Source organism: Brachionichthys hirsutus, chromosome 23 (genome assembly GCF_040956055.1).
Source record: "Brachionichthys hirsutus isolate HB-005 chromosome 23, CSIRO-AGI_Bhir_v1, whole genome shotgun sequence".
Classification (NCBI taxonomy): Eukaryota; Metazoa; Chordata; class Actinopteri; order Lophiiformes; family Brachionichthyidae; genus Brachionichthys; species Brachionichthys hirsutus.
In genome coordinates this window covers 1,343,964-1,357,593 of record NC_090919.1, presented here as the reverse complement: position 1 = coordinate 1,357,593, position 13,630 = coordinate 1,343,964, and the positions used below count along the sequence as shown (strand labels likewise).

General features: G+C 47.0%; 1 protein-coding gene across 2 annotated transcripts; it reads left to right on the top strand.

The window, feature by feature from the left end:
* Positions 1-5,497: 5,497 nt before the first annotated feature.
* elavl2 (ELAV like neuron-specific RNA binding protein 2) lies at positions 5,498-12,291 on the top strand. Of its 2 annotated transcripts, XM_068755619.1 has the most exons (7): positions 5,498-5,581; positions 6,242-6,485; positions 9,383-9,486; positions 10,323-10,476; positions 10,583-10,808; positions 11,090-11,128; positions 11,961-12,291. In XM_068755619.1, the coding sequence occupies exons 1-7, from the start codon at positions 5,510-5,512 to the stop codon at positions 12,289-12,291; spliced, it is 1,170 nt and encodes a 389-aa protein (XP_068611720.1). In that variant the 5' UTR covers positions 5,498-5,509. The 2 variants fall into 2 exon arrangements, with proteins under 2 accessions (XP_068611720.1, XP_068611718.1); XM_068755617.1 differs by lacking the exon at positions 11,090-11,128 and having other exon boundaries at positions 5,510-5,581.
* Positions 12,292-13,630: the final 1,339 nt, after the last annotated feature.

Here is a 13,630-nt window from a genome sequence, read left to right as displayed (position 1 = left end):
CCATGAAAGTGTTACTGTAATGCTAGCATAGGCGAAAATTATGCTAGCACAGAATACAAGTATTGAACACTCGATTTCGAGTCATGCTCCTCGGCGGTGCAGCCCTAAAGACTACAACTGGCTCTGTAATTTCGTTTAAATTAAACCTAAGAACGAATAAAAAGTGTTTTGCGGCGCTGGTAATCATGAGAACTAAGCAGTTAGCATGCTGCGCGTCGGGTCGTCCCGCACCACGCGCATTTAGCACAGGTGCGCCAGATTAACTAATTAGCCCACGCAGCTCTGCTCGTTGTTCTGCTCGTACTTCAAAAGGCCTTCCCTTTAGACCAGGTGTACTTCATTTACAATACGGTTTGGGGGGAATATTTCCCATTCTTTATTTTGTAGATTTTGAGGGAAAGTCCCGCATTAAAGTTTGTATCCATTACAATAAATGCTGTTTGGTGTTTAACATGCAGTCCCGTTTTTATCGGGGATGTCACTCAGGCCTAGTGATGGGCTTTTCATTGCTTCTGGGTCAATTAAACAAATAAAAGAAGTGTGTGGTTTTTGTTCCAGAATGATTCCCCATAAATATTCAACAATGTGTGAGGCTTTTTGTTGTTTCTGCGCTAATGGTGGTTTTTGTGCTCCCTTGACTATTGAGCATGAACGTGTTGGAGTTGGCAGTCTTCGGTTTGGTTTACTGGGTCATGGAAAGATTATATATACTGTGGAGCCAGCAGCTAAAGAGCCCGACCTGTTAATTTACCAGGAGGTTGCCAGCATGGAGGGCATCTGTATTCCCGTGGGTGTGGGGGCAAGGAAAGGGGCTGGGCTGTTACTGGGCATCAAAAGGTGGACTGTTGTCGTTGACGTCAGTGGTTTCATGCTATTCATTATTTTACCTCTGATGTATAGACATAAAGATAAATAGTGTACGTTCGTTTGGCTCATTTTTATTCAAAATCTTCCGTTTGAGGCTTCCCCCCCCTCGTGATCAGGAATCTCCGTGCTCCTGAGCTTCAGGATACGGGAGCGGTGTTCATGTATTATTGAGCCCTTGTGTTTTCCTTTCTGAGTAAAGGCTTCTGACGGAGTGACTTAAATTTACTCGTGTGCTGCTGTCAGAACTGGGCCCGTGTACAGTGGATGGCTGAAGCTAAAATAGGCGGTGTCGCCCCCTTTGTCCTTCCTAAATGTCCTCCATCCGCTTCCTTCTCTTTGTGGCCGTCCCTGCTGCCTCCCCCAACCCTCGCTGCAGTGGCTCTCATCTGGGCTGTGGATGGTGTGGACTGGAAGCATTTGTTCCTTATAGTCTGTCAGCCACAGGGTGCCCCCCCCCCCCCCTCTGCATGTACAGGCTGTAACTGGAGGCGGAGCGATGCAGCGCTCTGACGGCGCCACTGCATCATGGTGGCTTTCGTAGATTGATGATGGTGACGTCGAAGCACAGATTATTCTGACCTATGATGTCCCGAATCTTTATTCAGTGTTTGCTTTTTGACTGATAAAATGTTAATTTTAAATGAGTTTCAATGTGAAGTTTGTCAAAATAGCTGCGGCGATACAAACGGAGCTAGAATCAGTAAAGCTAGTGGCGAACTTGGAAGTTGTTTATTTTACCGTTCTCTCCATTTGTGTGATTTGCATATATACGACTTTGTGTCGGATGATTCTGGATCCTGCTTATCAGTAAAGACCTTTAAAAAAAAAAAAAGAAATTGCTGGTGCATTGCACAAATACAGACCGGTATATTGTTATAGTACTTTGTCACTTTTCAGATGTAGATTAACTTTTGCTTTAAGTAAATTGGTAACTTTTAAATTCCTGGTCAGAGTAGTCTTAAAATTAATGGAGCTTGTTAAACTATCGCAGAAGGGCAATTGTCTTAAATCATATCTGAGGACACTGTTTCTGGCCAAAATTTCAGCACCGGTCTCGACTGAGGGACGTGTTGCTCTCTGGAGTCTTTAGCAAAGAAAGCAAGTTTGTTTTTTTCATCACTGCAGTTGCTGGTTTATTCCTCTCTAATGATTTGAGGTTAGAAATCATGCTCTGGAATCTTTCTCCTGTAACTTGCAATTACATCAGCTGCCAGTGTCGACCATCTGGTTCTCAAGTCCCTCATCACTGCAGCAAATCTTTACGTATACATTTATTGTGATGTGTTTTTGCTTTTCTTTAAATGTCCTTTGTTGGGCTGGAGCGCAATGTTTATTCTCAGAGGTTCAAGCTTGTGCTGCTATTCATCTTGCATTTGTCTTCGCGCACGTCAGTGTGTGGGTAGATGCGTCACAAGTGTTTTCAGCAAACTTTGAACCGTTTCTCGTGGGCTTTTCAAGGACGGGCCCTGCCTGAGTTCTCAATGTGCAGCTCGTCATGCATCCTGGTCAGTTTAGCCGTCTAAAGCAGATATTTGTGCCTCCTTTCTTTAAGTGCTGTGTCACATCGGTGGATGCTCGCCATTCAGCTTGAGGTTATTCAGTTGGATCTATAAATAGGGTCGCGTCTTAAAACTTTAATCTTTTACCTCAGACGGGGGTTGCCGTTTTAAGTTACTTCGATCTAATTGGCTCGATTAACTAGCTGCTGAAATGGTGTGGAAGCTTGAAACGCGACAAGAACGGACTCTTTGCCTGTCACTGAGCTTCATTAGTGAGGAGCAGCACTTGCGCTTTTCACATTCTGTTATTGTGACAACAAAGAGAACTTGAGCTTGTGTTTAAGGTCAAAAGCCTCAACTGCGTTTGCATTGGGAATCTCTGCATTCTCTTTAAATAGCAGCGCTGAGTACAGAAGCTTTTCTCCCCCTTGTGAGGCTGCTGTGGGATCTGAGAGGACCAATAACTAAACACGCTGCACTTTAATGAGTTGTAAAAGGCAGCTTGCTCAGTGAGGTAAAATCGTGGAGGCGGATGGTTTTATCTTTGCAATGGTGGGGGGGGAAGAAACTCATGGTCTTTATCTCGGGCTGGTTTCTGATGAAGACTCTGAGGCAAGGCCTCCAGGGAACCGGGCTGTTCCACACTCAAATCCCCGCACTAAGGCGAGGCTGCTCTGCTGGCTGCACACATTGAAAACCTTGACTGAAATTTTTTGGGAGAGGAGATTTGCCAAGCCTTCTCTTCCAAGTGTTTATCTAATGAAATATTTCTGCCTTGTGGCACCGTTTCCAGTGGGACGAGAGCCAATGTTTGTGCTTTGTTCTTAGAAAAGGTGAAACGTATGAAATGAAGGTTGGAGTCGGTCATTTTCCCTCAACAATATGTTCTCCTGTGGCTTCCGTTTCTCTGCTCAGAATTGCAGCTTTTTGGCACGTGAGAGACGTTGGCGGAGTATCCCTCCGGTTTTTAAGTTTTAGGCTTTTTGCACCCTCGTTGCCACATTCATAAAAACGGTTAAAAATAGCAACACTTGCTTTCCCAGTCACCCATTAGTTGTACGCTCGGAGACAAATAGATGGAAATAAAAGCAAGAGGGTTAAGTTGTACTTTAAGCGTGATTAATTGATTCTTTCTCTGTGACCTTTATGGATCAGATGTGTCTGGGGTGGATGAGCAGTTACAGGAGATGGATGGGCTGTCTTATGTAACTGATAGTGGAGGGGGAACTGTTAAACCGTAACAAAATATTGAAATTTGGCCGATTGGTGAAGAGTAAATTAAGTATGCACTTCATAATGAACCTAAGACTGAGTTCATGCATCGTGTGATGCAGCGTTGTGGACTTCAGCATGTTCTAAAAGAATCAAGATTCATTTCAGGTTGAAAGATGTTGATATCTTTGCCTGGATGTGGTCACAGTTCTTCGGTTTTGGGTTTCGGAGAAGTGTTTATGACCTTATTTCTTCCCAGCATCCTCAGCTCTGGTCTATTTTATTTTTCCTGATGCCAGCTTGTCATTTATAGCTACTGTGTATTCACACTGTCGACGGCGTGTGGAAGAGCTTCAAGTCTTCTTCTGCGTGTTCGACGTTGTTTTCTGGTTTGGAAGAGTTGCAAAATGTTCACCTTCACGTGAAACGCTGAGTCACCTGTACTGACTCTGTCATCCCAGAGCCGTCGATTGTTGGTGTAAAATAATTTCTTCTTGTCCATGTGGAAGTCGGTGCTGTCATCTGGGGGGGGGGTCTGTCATTGGTTCATTCTAGTGAAGGAAATGCAGTCCTGGTGATGGGAGAAGTGGGTTGGAGCCTTTTTTTTTGCTTGGGTTATGTAGTCACTCGGCGTTGACCTTGATTTTAGGGGCATTCCAGCGAGTCCGATGAGTCATGCATTCGCTGTTCAGCATTGACGGTGCAGGTTTGTCTGCAGCACATTTAGAAAACTACAAGCAATCGTGGTCAGGATGGATTCGTCTAATTTCACCTGAGGTATTTATGTACACACGAATTCTAATGCAGTTTTACCCCATTAATTCATGATAAACCCTTGAGCCGGTCCCAAAACTGTAGCTGAAGTGTTCACGGCTGTAGCGATGCACGATGGCGTGCCGCATCGAATGACAGACATTCAAAGACCTGGAGCTGATCGTCAATCATGATGTCGTTACGACTTTAATGAGATCGAATGCATGAAGTGATGGAGGGAGGTCAGGTCAGGATGTATTAGAGCTTTTCCTCTGGCTTGCATTTAAACTCTTAATGCAACTCTTTCAGGCTTCTGCAGTATGTCTAAATGATCGGATCTGTCGGTGTCACTGGTACGCAAGCCTGGAAAGGATGATCGCAAAGTAGAACCCCCCCCCCCCCATAGGCCCGTGTTTAATGGACTGTTCCTCCACCTGCAGCCGAGGCCATCAGAAAATGAAATGCTCTGTTCCTCCGGAGGCTCAAATGTAAAATGGAAGACGATGGCTGAAACATTGTGTTCAAATTTCACATCCCATGCGCTCGTGGCTTTCACTCCTAAATAATACCAGGACCTCCTCAGTCCAGCAGCAGGTCTCGCCTTGTGGAAAAACGCTCAAATCTGCATAATGATCGTCGCCCTTAGAGATGGATCAGGTGTGTACGGCCTAAACGTCCTCCTAGCATCACGTCTAGCTCTCTCTCACTGTCGAGGATATTCACAGCCTTTTGTTGGTTGCTTTAAAACCTTCAGTGTTCTTCTGACGGTTGCTTTTGGCTTGTCGTTCCGCCTCTGTGAACTTGTTTTGGAGACGTTACAACATTTAACTGTGGATGTTTGCAGCTGTGTCTTTGCGCAGCGCTGCCATCCCTCTTCATGCTTATTGTTGGCGTGTCGTCGTAACTCGCCGTGGTCGGTCTCTCCGCTGAACCTTCCACGCTTCCTGATTGAGCCGTTTGATCTTTGATGTTCTGCGATGAAGTGAAACGTTGCTTTTTGCTTCTCCCTGGTTTACGCCGATTTGCATGGACATCTCATTGAAAAGAAATATAGCCCCCCCCCCCCCCCCCCCTCCAACAATGACATGTGATCGCCTCTTATTGCTGTTTTGTTGCTGTTGATCTAACATAAAGTGCTTTCTGTCTCCACATTTTTCAGACGGCAACTCCAAACTAACATGGCAGTCAGACTGTGCGATGTGGCTTCTCTGCTTAGAAGTGGTTCGTGGGCACCCGAGCCTTGGACTGGGGTCTGTGGCTCTTCTCTTTTGCAATCATTTGGCCGGGAGGCCTGCTTCCTGTCCCGGTGCTTGGGCCATACCAATGACGCTAGCGAAATTCATCACATGCTCAATTTGGAATTCAGACACTTTTTTGGGTTTCACTGTATTGGTATGGTCCAAAGCTGTGACGTAGATGCAACGCCTTCTAAAATGTTAGCCTTAGTACCTCTTTATAATATGCGTATTTGTGATTGCACTAGGTGAAGCTATTTATAGAGGATCACTCTTCATGCATTCATTCCGTTGCTGATGAGCACATTATTTAAGGCTCGTTTTGTTTGCTAGCATGCTGACTGCTGCTGGTTTGGTGCTGCTAATGGCTAGGTTTCACATTTAATTATGAAAGATGCCTCGACATGCCCCGTAGCATTTTAAATACTGCTTTATGGATTTGAGATTACAGACTTAGACGGCTTGCTTTTTGTCAAATGATGGAATTGGTATTTTTTCTGTTGTAATATTCTTTGTCGGCCACGCTACACAAAATTATAGAAATGAAAATGATCTGCACAAAATGACTAGTGTTGCGTTCAAAAACATATTTAAATGTGTGAAGAGTTCTTAAACTATGATGGCATTTTGTTTTCATAATTATTTTTCTTGACTTCCTTCTTTCTGTCTTTTTAGCAGGTAATCGCTGCCATGGAAACGCAACTCTCCAATGGGCCCACTTGCAACAACACAAGCAACGGTCCTTCAACAATCTCAAACAACTGCTCCTCGCCTGTGGAGTCGGGGAGCATAGAGGACAGTAAAACCAACTTGATCGTCAACTATCTGCCTCAGAACATGACCCAGGAGGAGCTGAAGAGTTTGTTCGGGAGCATCGGAGAAATCGAGTCTTGTAAACTAGTGCGAGACAAAATCACAGGTAACGACGGCCGGCTTGCCTTGGGTTGAGCCCTGCTAGCAGCGTGAGGCTCGTCTGAGCTTATCTGCAAAGTATGACGTCTAATAGCAATAAATTATGGGCCTGCCTGCCGCTAAATGAAGCCTTTTGTTTGCTCTGCATGCTGTTTTAATGTGTAGAATATTAGCGCCACCAGAAGGAAAACTCAAATATGGATCTTTTTGTAGGTATTTTTAGAGATTTGTTTTTGCAATTTCTTTACACGAGGACAAACTGTTATCGTTTATGCAGAATGAAAAGGTAGATAATGGCTGGAAGTACCGGGCTCAAACTGCTCGCCGTTTGTCAAGGTTAGCCCGACCTCCATCCATCTGCGTCCCGTAATGAGGTCTGATGGGGAGGCGCATGGGTCTTCTTAAAGACACGCACACACCTGTTTCATTTTCATTTGGTCCGGAAACATTGACGGCCTTATTTCAGGGAACAGACCTCTGGGGGGCGACGCGTTCTTATAGGAGGAGACGAGAGCGTTGATGTCACCTCTGACGTGGCTAATGTCTCCGTGCATCTATAGCCTCAGTCGTGCTTGAGTGCCCCCCCCCCCGTGTATGTGTTTAAACTTTAACAAATGGAAGTGAGATGTCGAACCAAGGTTGGGTTGTGGGCTCATGCCGTATTTAGTGAGTTTAGACTGTTGGCGTGCAGATATGATGGAAAGCGTGTGCATGGAGTAAAGCGCTTTTGTTTAGCCATGTGTGGATCGGGTTTATATGTGAACTGGGTCCAGCCGGTTTAGAATCGGAAGGGCCGCTTGATGGGACCCTCCTGCTGCCCCCCGATGTGGGGCAGCAGGAGGGTCTATTCAGTTAAAGAAGCACAAACGCCCAACGGAACGTTTTGGCAGCCCGCTGCCGCAGTGATCATTAAAGGCGAGCCCTTGAGAATCATTCCTCTGATCTTTCACCGGTAAATAAAAACACGACTGGATAAATGGGTCGGGCCGAGGCGCCGGTTCCTCCGGAGTTACTTAATCGACACGGGTGATGTTGAAAAATGCATTAAAAGCAGAGTCGATAAAAGTCGATCTTGACAGCTTGACATTGTAAATTTGCTTTCGTTCGTGTCGGTTTATGTTTTTATGACTTTTATTTTTATTTTATTTTTTACAAGGCTGTTGAAGAATGATGCGTGCTTAACTCGTTCAATATTTTGTTGTTGGAGCTGAAGCGCTTTTGATGTTGCTAAAAAATGTCTTTTGATGACATTGAATGAGTTAACTAGATGTAGAGAAATTAAATTGTATAGCTCGGTAAAGATGCAGACGTGACAAAAGGGAGGAAAGTTCACTTTCTCAGAGTTTGAGGCTTCGCTGGATCGAGTCGGTGGCGTCGGGTCCGCCGGCGAGCGGTAGATGGGCGTCGGTGAAGACTAAATCGCTCGTGAAAGAAGTCCAGACGCAGCCGGCGAGGAGGCGAGGCATCTTTTTACATAATGATGTAATTGTTTAAACGGCGGGAGTAATTTCTATGTTAACGTCTCGGTGCTCGCTGGTCTAGTTGCTGTTTCAGCAGTTTAGTCATTTTCATTTTGTCGTGTTTGCTTGGTCGCGTGTTCAGACTGACGATCCAAACGGAGCCGGTGCTTTTAGAACCATCTGAAGTTGTTCTCTTGCCAGATGGCGTGTAAAACTCCAGCCGACCGACGGCTGCTGCAGCGAAGCCTCTGGTTTATTTTAGATTTGAACGGCGTCTTCAGTCGGACCCCTGAAAACGCCCCGAGTCATCGCCCCTGAGGGTTTGACTCGATGCGGGGCTGAAGCGACGGCTCCCTGAATAATGCATTATCTCTGCAGTGATGTACGTTTAGCAACGAGAGCCCGTCTGCTCAGGCCGAACACGACTTCAGAGTGAATCTCAATCTGTTCCCATACTCGGAGGCGGCCATTTTCACTGAAGCTGAAGTGCTCTGTAGATTCTTCCGTCTAACAGCATTTAATTAAACTTGGTTTGGTTCTACTGCAGGAAAAGAGCAGCACCGGATGTTGAACTCGTGCTTTAAGAGTGATCGGAACCAATAAAAGCTTGAATTGGGTCAGGAAAAACTTACTCCAGGGTGGGGGGGGAGAAAATAATAGGCCCATAATGTTATTCAAAGGCTCGGAGGCTTTTCTCGGGAATGATGCTGTGATTTCAATTTAAGTTCTGCATAAAACCCCAATCCCCTCCAGACTGTGTAGCTTTTGTCCCCCCCCCCCCCCTTCCCGGCCCGGTGGCGGTGGATTTAAGCCAGCCTACATCTGTACTGGTGCTACATCAGATGTTAAATAATCACCAGAGAGACGCCCGCTTCCTGCTGCGTCTTACTCTCATAACGGATGCCGTTTCCACACGCGTGTACGGCGCCACACGCAGGCGCTTCAGCCTCCAGAGCGTCATGTCGAAGGCGCTGCATGTCGCTGAGCTGCAAGGTGAAGGCGAGTTTGTGAACTTGAGCGTGTCGTAGCGGAAGAAGCCGCGAGCTGTGGAAGCGTTCGCGTGTCCGGAAACGCACTGAAGCTAAATTAGATGCTTCGTTTATCCTGTTTGTTTATTAACGTTCTTAATGTCAAAGCCGCTGGTCCTAAAGAAACGGTTTCAAGAGCCTGCTTTCAAAACAAGAGAATTAAATATTGATTCCTCCCCTCGCTTCGGTTTCATAGCTGGGGTATGTTGAGAATATCAACTCCGTTTAATCGCATCTAAAGTTTGCCACGAATCCACAATTGTTTTCGTGTACCGTTAAAATGAGCAGAGCCGCTTGTGAGTTCACTATCCTCCCATTTCACGCGATTTTATTTGAGTCTAAAGACGCGTTTTGGACGTGAAGCTCCGTGTGGACGTGCTGATTGTTAAATTGCACCCTTCATCTTCTCCTTGCAGGGCAGAGCCTCGGCTATGGATTTGTGAATTATGTGGACCCGAAGGACGCAGAAAAAGCCATCAATACTTTAAACGGCTTGAGACTCCAGACTAAAACCATCAAGGTAAGATGGTTCCGGCCGATGCCGTCGGCGTCCTGCTCTCCGGGCTGCAGCGTAATGAGGCTGGAGGAATGTGGAGTGGGAAAGGGAGCCCATCGTTAATCTGGGGAATCAAGTAGAGCAGAACTGTTTCTATGGTTGCATGTGCTGCAGCGCTGCCGTGCGCCTTTACAGGGAGGTGGCTGCCATTAGCATTCATCTGGCAGCGCAGCACGCGATGCGCTGGGGGGGGGGGGGGGGGCTCATTCGTTTCATATAGTACTGCAGGATTTGTGGATGGCGAGGCCAGATTGTGGTTTTAAAAGGAAACCGGATCCTCCTGATCAGCGATATCGAGTTTAAATAAAAATACCGTGAGCTTGATTCTAGCCGCCCGGGACGGGTGAAGATAAGACGTCGTGTAATTCCCATGAATCGGACGCCTCTCGTCCTTCGTCCCCCCCCACACACACACACACACACACTTTAAAGTGGAACATAGTCTAATATCACACATCCAAAACTGGAGCTGCTGTTAGAAGTGCAAATAAACCTCAGTGAAGTGGGGGGGGGGGGGGGGATATACTCTGCAGTTATTAGCATCAAATGAAGTGTGAAGGTTAGACTGGGGAGGGAGTGGCCTTGCTGGGGGGGGGGGCTCTTGATTTTACAGTTTGTCTCCTCGCCGTGTATGATTCTGTTGCTCAGTTTTCCGCTAGCCGCCTCCTGCAGGCGGCGCTAAAAATGAAACGGGGGAGGGGGGGGGGGGGGCTTGCTGTGGTGGTCTACATACTGGATGTACTTCTGCTGGTTGTGACATTGACACGCCCACGGTCATGTGACTCCGTCCGTGGCTGCAGGTTTCCTATGCCCGTCCAAGCTCCGCCTCCATCAGAGACGCAAACCTGTACGTCAGCGGCTTGCCGAAGACGATGACCCAGAAGGAGCTGGAGCAGCTCTTCTCTCAGTACGGACGCATCATTACCTCACGCATTCTGGTGGACCAGGTGACCGGTGAGTCGGACCAATCGGGTTCCTCGCTCGCTCGCAAAGTGGCGGCTAAGCGGCGTCAGGAGTTAGCCCGGTTCACCTTGCTGATTTGTCGACGTCTCGCGCTCAGGCGTCTCCCGGGGGGTCGGCTTCATCCGTTTTGACCGACGGGTCGAGGCCGAGGAGGCGATCAAAGGCCTGAACTGCCAGAAGCCCCCCAGCGCCATGGAACCAATCACGGTGAAGTTCGCCAACAATCCGAGCCAGAAGACGAGCCAGGCGCTGCTGTCCCAGCTGTACCAGTCGCCCAACCGAAGGTACCCGGGACCCCTCGCACAGCAGGCACAGCGCTTCAGGTAACGGGGACCAGAACTAGTGGCTGGTACTGGTACTGCTGCTGAGGCGCTTTAAAGCGGTACGAGAAAAGTCGTTAAATACTCCGGACAGAATAAATAATCTCCATCTTCACATCCTCTGACTCATCTGGAAACGCTGATTCTTTTCTTTGTTAACCTTAAATTATTGACCCGAGCAGTTTAGCTCTTCGCTGAACCCGATCATTGCTCATCCGTCATCCCGTCGGAATGCGTCACGGACCTCCAGAGGAAAGGGAAGTTAAACGTGTTCTTCTCCTCAGGTTGGACAACCTGCTGAACATGGCCTACGGAGTGAAAAGGTAAAGAGATTCTTGTGTAAGGTTTCCTTCTCTTTTTAACTGGACCTGGGGGGGGGGGCGGAAAACACTGACACTTTACTTGCTATTGCACGAAATTGCGTACTTTTACGTATTCTGAGCTTTCTGCTCCGACTTTGATCTATTATGGACGGACCTGTCCCGCCTTAAACTTCGTTGCGTCAGCCGTCTTTCAGGATGCCAGTTTGTCAAAGTTCACTTTTTGTGAGAACGCCTTCTTACAGTATGCTTGAAGTCCAATCCCCCCCCCCCCCCCTGAAAGCTCAAAGGCCCTTCAGCAGCGACAATAGACCTGTGATTTCCTTTCTGCTGCTCTCGCCGGCTCGGTGCTGGCAGCGCACCTGTCACGGTTGATGTTCCCTCAGAGACCAACTGGAGCAGCTAATCTCACGCGACACCTGCTGAAATAATTCATTGGCTTTCCGTGCACTTGGAAATTTGTTTCTCCCAAATGGGCCCACGTTTCACCGGAAGGCCGGGGCCTCCGCTTCGCCTTTGTATCCCAGACTCGGCTGAAACGTAACCTTTTTAATACGCCGCCTGCGTTGTATAATTTCTGCTTTTTATTTTTGCGGTAAATAATTCTGCGCTGAGAAAGCATTTGGCATCTTGAGGGTGATGGAAGCTGGGTTTGAACGTGTTTATTTATCCGTTGCTCTTTCCGCTGCTCAGACGTTCGGCGTTAGAAGCCGTTCGAACAGGAAGCGCGATGGTGGAGACCTGCCGGGTTTGTGTTTGGCTTGTTGGATGAAAGGGGAATAGAACGCCTCGCTTTGGCTCGCGCCTTTAACCGTGTCACCTCTCTGTCTTGCAGCCGGTTCTCCCCCATGGCCATCGATGGGGTGACCAGCTTGGCCGGCATCAACATCCCGGGGCACGCGGGCACCGGTTGGTGCATCTTTGTCTACAACCTGGCGCCGGACGCGGACGAGAGCATCCTCTGGCAGATGTTTGGGCCTTTTGGGGCCGTCACAAACGTCAAGGTCATTCGCGACTTCAACACAAACAAGTGCAAAGGATTCGGATTCGTCACCATGACTAACTACGACGAGGCGGCGGTGGCAATCGCCAGCTTGAATGGATACCGCCTCGGGGACAGAGTGCTGCAAGTTTCATTCAAAACCAACAAAACACACAAGGCCTGATGCTCGCCCAGGTGGACCTCGGAACTCAGCCGGAACACGGAACACGGAACCGGGGCTTTCTACATTAGCATAAACCGCTTTGTAAATCAGTGTTACGAAGAAAAATATTTACCGTCCAAAAAAAAGGTTTTTTTTTGTTTCGTTCTCGTTATTGCTTCGCTTTGAATCTGAATATTCTTTAAAGCAGGAAAGGGAAAAAACCCACAAGCAGGTTTGGAACGCCGTCTCGCGGGACGGGGCCGCCTTGGACGCTGTCGGTTTTCTCACTCGGCCTCACATCTACTGTCGGTCTTGTGCGGTGATTTTCCTTTCGTTGCTTCTCCGTGTGTTGATTTTGCGTCGGTGCGCGACGCGGTACTTTAGCGCGGTGGTTAGCGAGTACTTCGGTTTGCCTTGATTTGTAAGTACTTTGTTTGTTGTAATATCAGTTGGTTATTTGTTGGCTGCATAATGTTGCTTATTGTAACTTTAACAGACTTTAAAAAAAAGACAAAAAAAACTTCTTAAAGCAGTACCTTGCCAAAGAGCTAAGAACCTCTTTGATGTGGGTTTAAAAAGCATCTATTTTTATAAAAAGAAAAATTTGGAGACACTTTTTACTGGACCTGGAACAAAAATATTTTGACTTGGATACTTTGAGAAATATCTTCATATGACACCTTGTGAGCTTCTGAACTTTACAGGAACGTTTGCAGCGGTGGAAATTTCTGGCGAGATTTATGATGTAAGAGATACCTTTTGAGATCTTTGTATTATCTTTAGATTATAGAATCAATGGCAGCGCTGGTTTCGTTTGTAGAATCATCTAGGCCCCCCGCCCCTCCCCCCACGTATATGTTGTCCCGGCTTTTTACGGCCGACAACTTGCTTTTCCAATTTTGATTTCTGAGTGGATGGAAAAAGTTTCACCAAAAAAAAAAAGCTAAATTTCAACAGGCGTGTCTTAAAAGGCAAAAGGGGGAGGGGCTAGAAATCAGATCTTCCTAAAGGATTCCTTCAGATGGGGGGGGGCTCACGGTATTTTGTGGTGTACCTACAATAAATATCACTGGACAGATTTTGTCCGAATATCAGCCGGATTTTTACATACTTTGTATGAACGCTTGAAGACGAGCTGAGGACGGCAGCGAGTCTGCAGAAAGACGGGATTACCCCGACCTCCGAGCTGTGTAAATACGTCCTTTCCTTCGTTGTTGTTGTTTTACTTTTAGGTTGAGTATTTGCTGACTTCTTTCGGTTCTAGTTTGGACTTCATCAGGAAGGTGTGATCTTATCGATTATATATATATCTATATCATTTTCTTTACCGGAGTACGTGAGGTGTTTTCATTTTTCGACG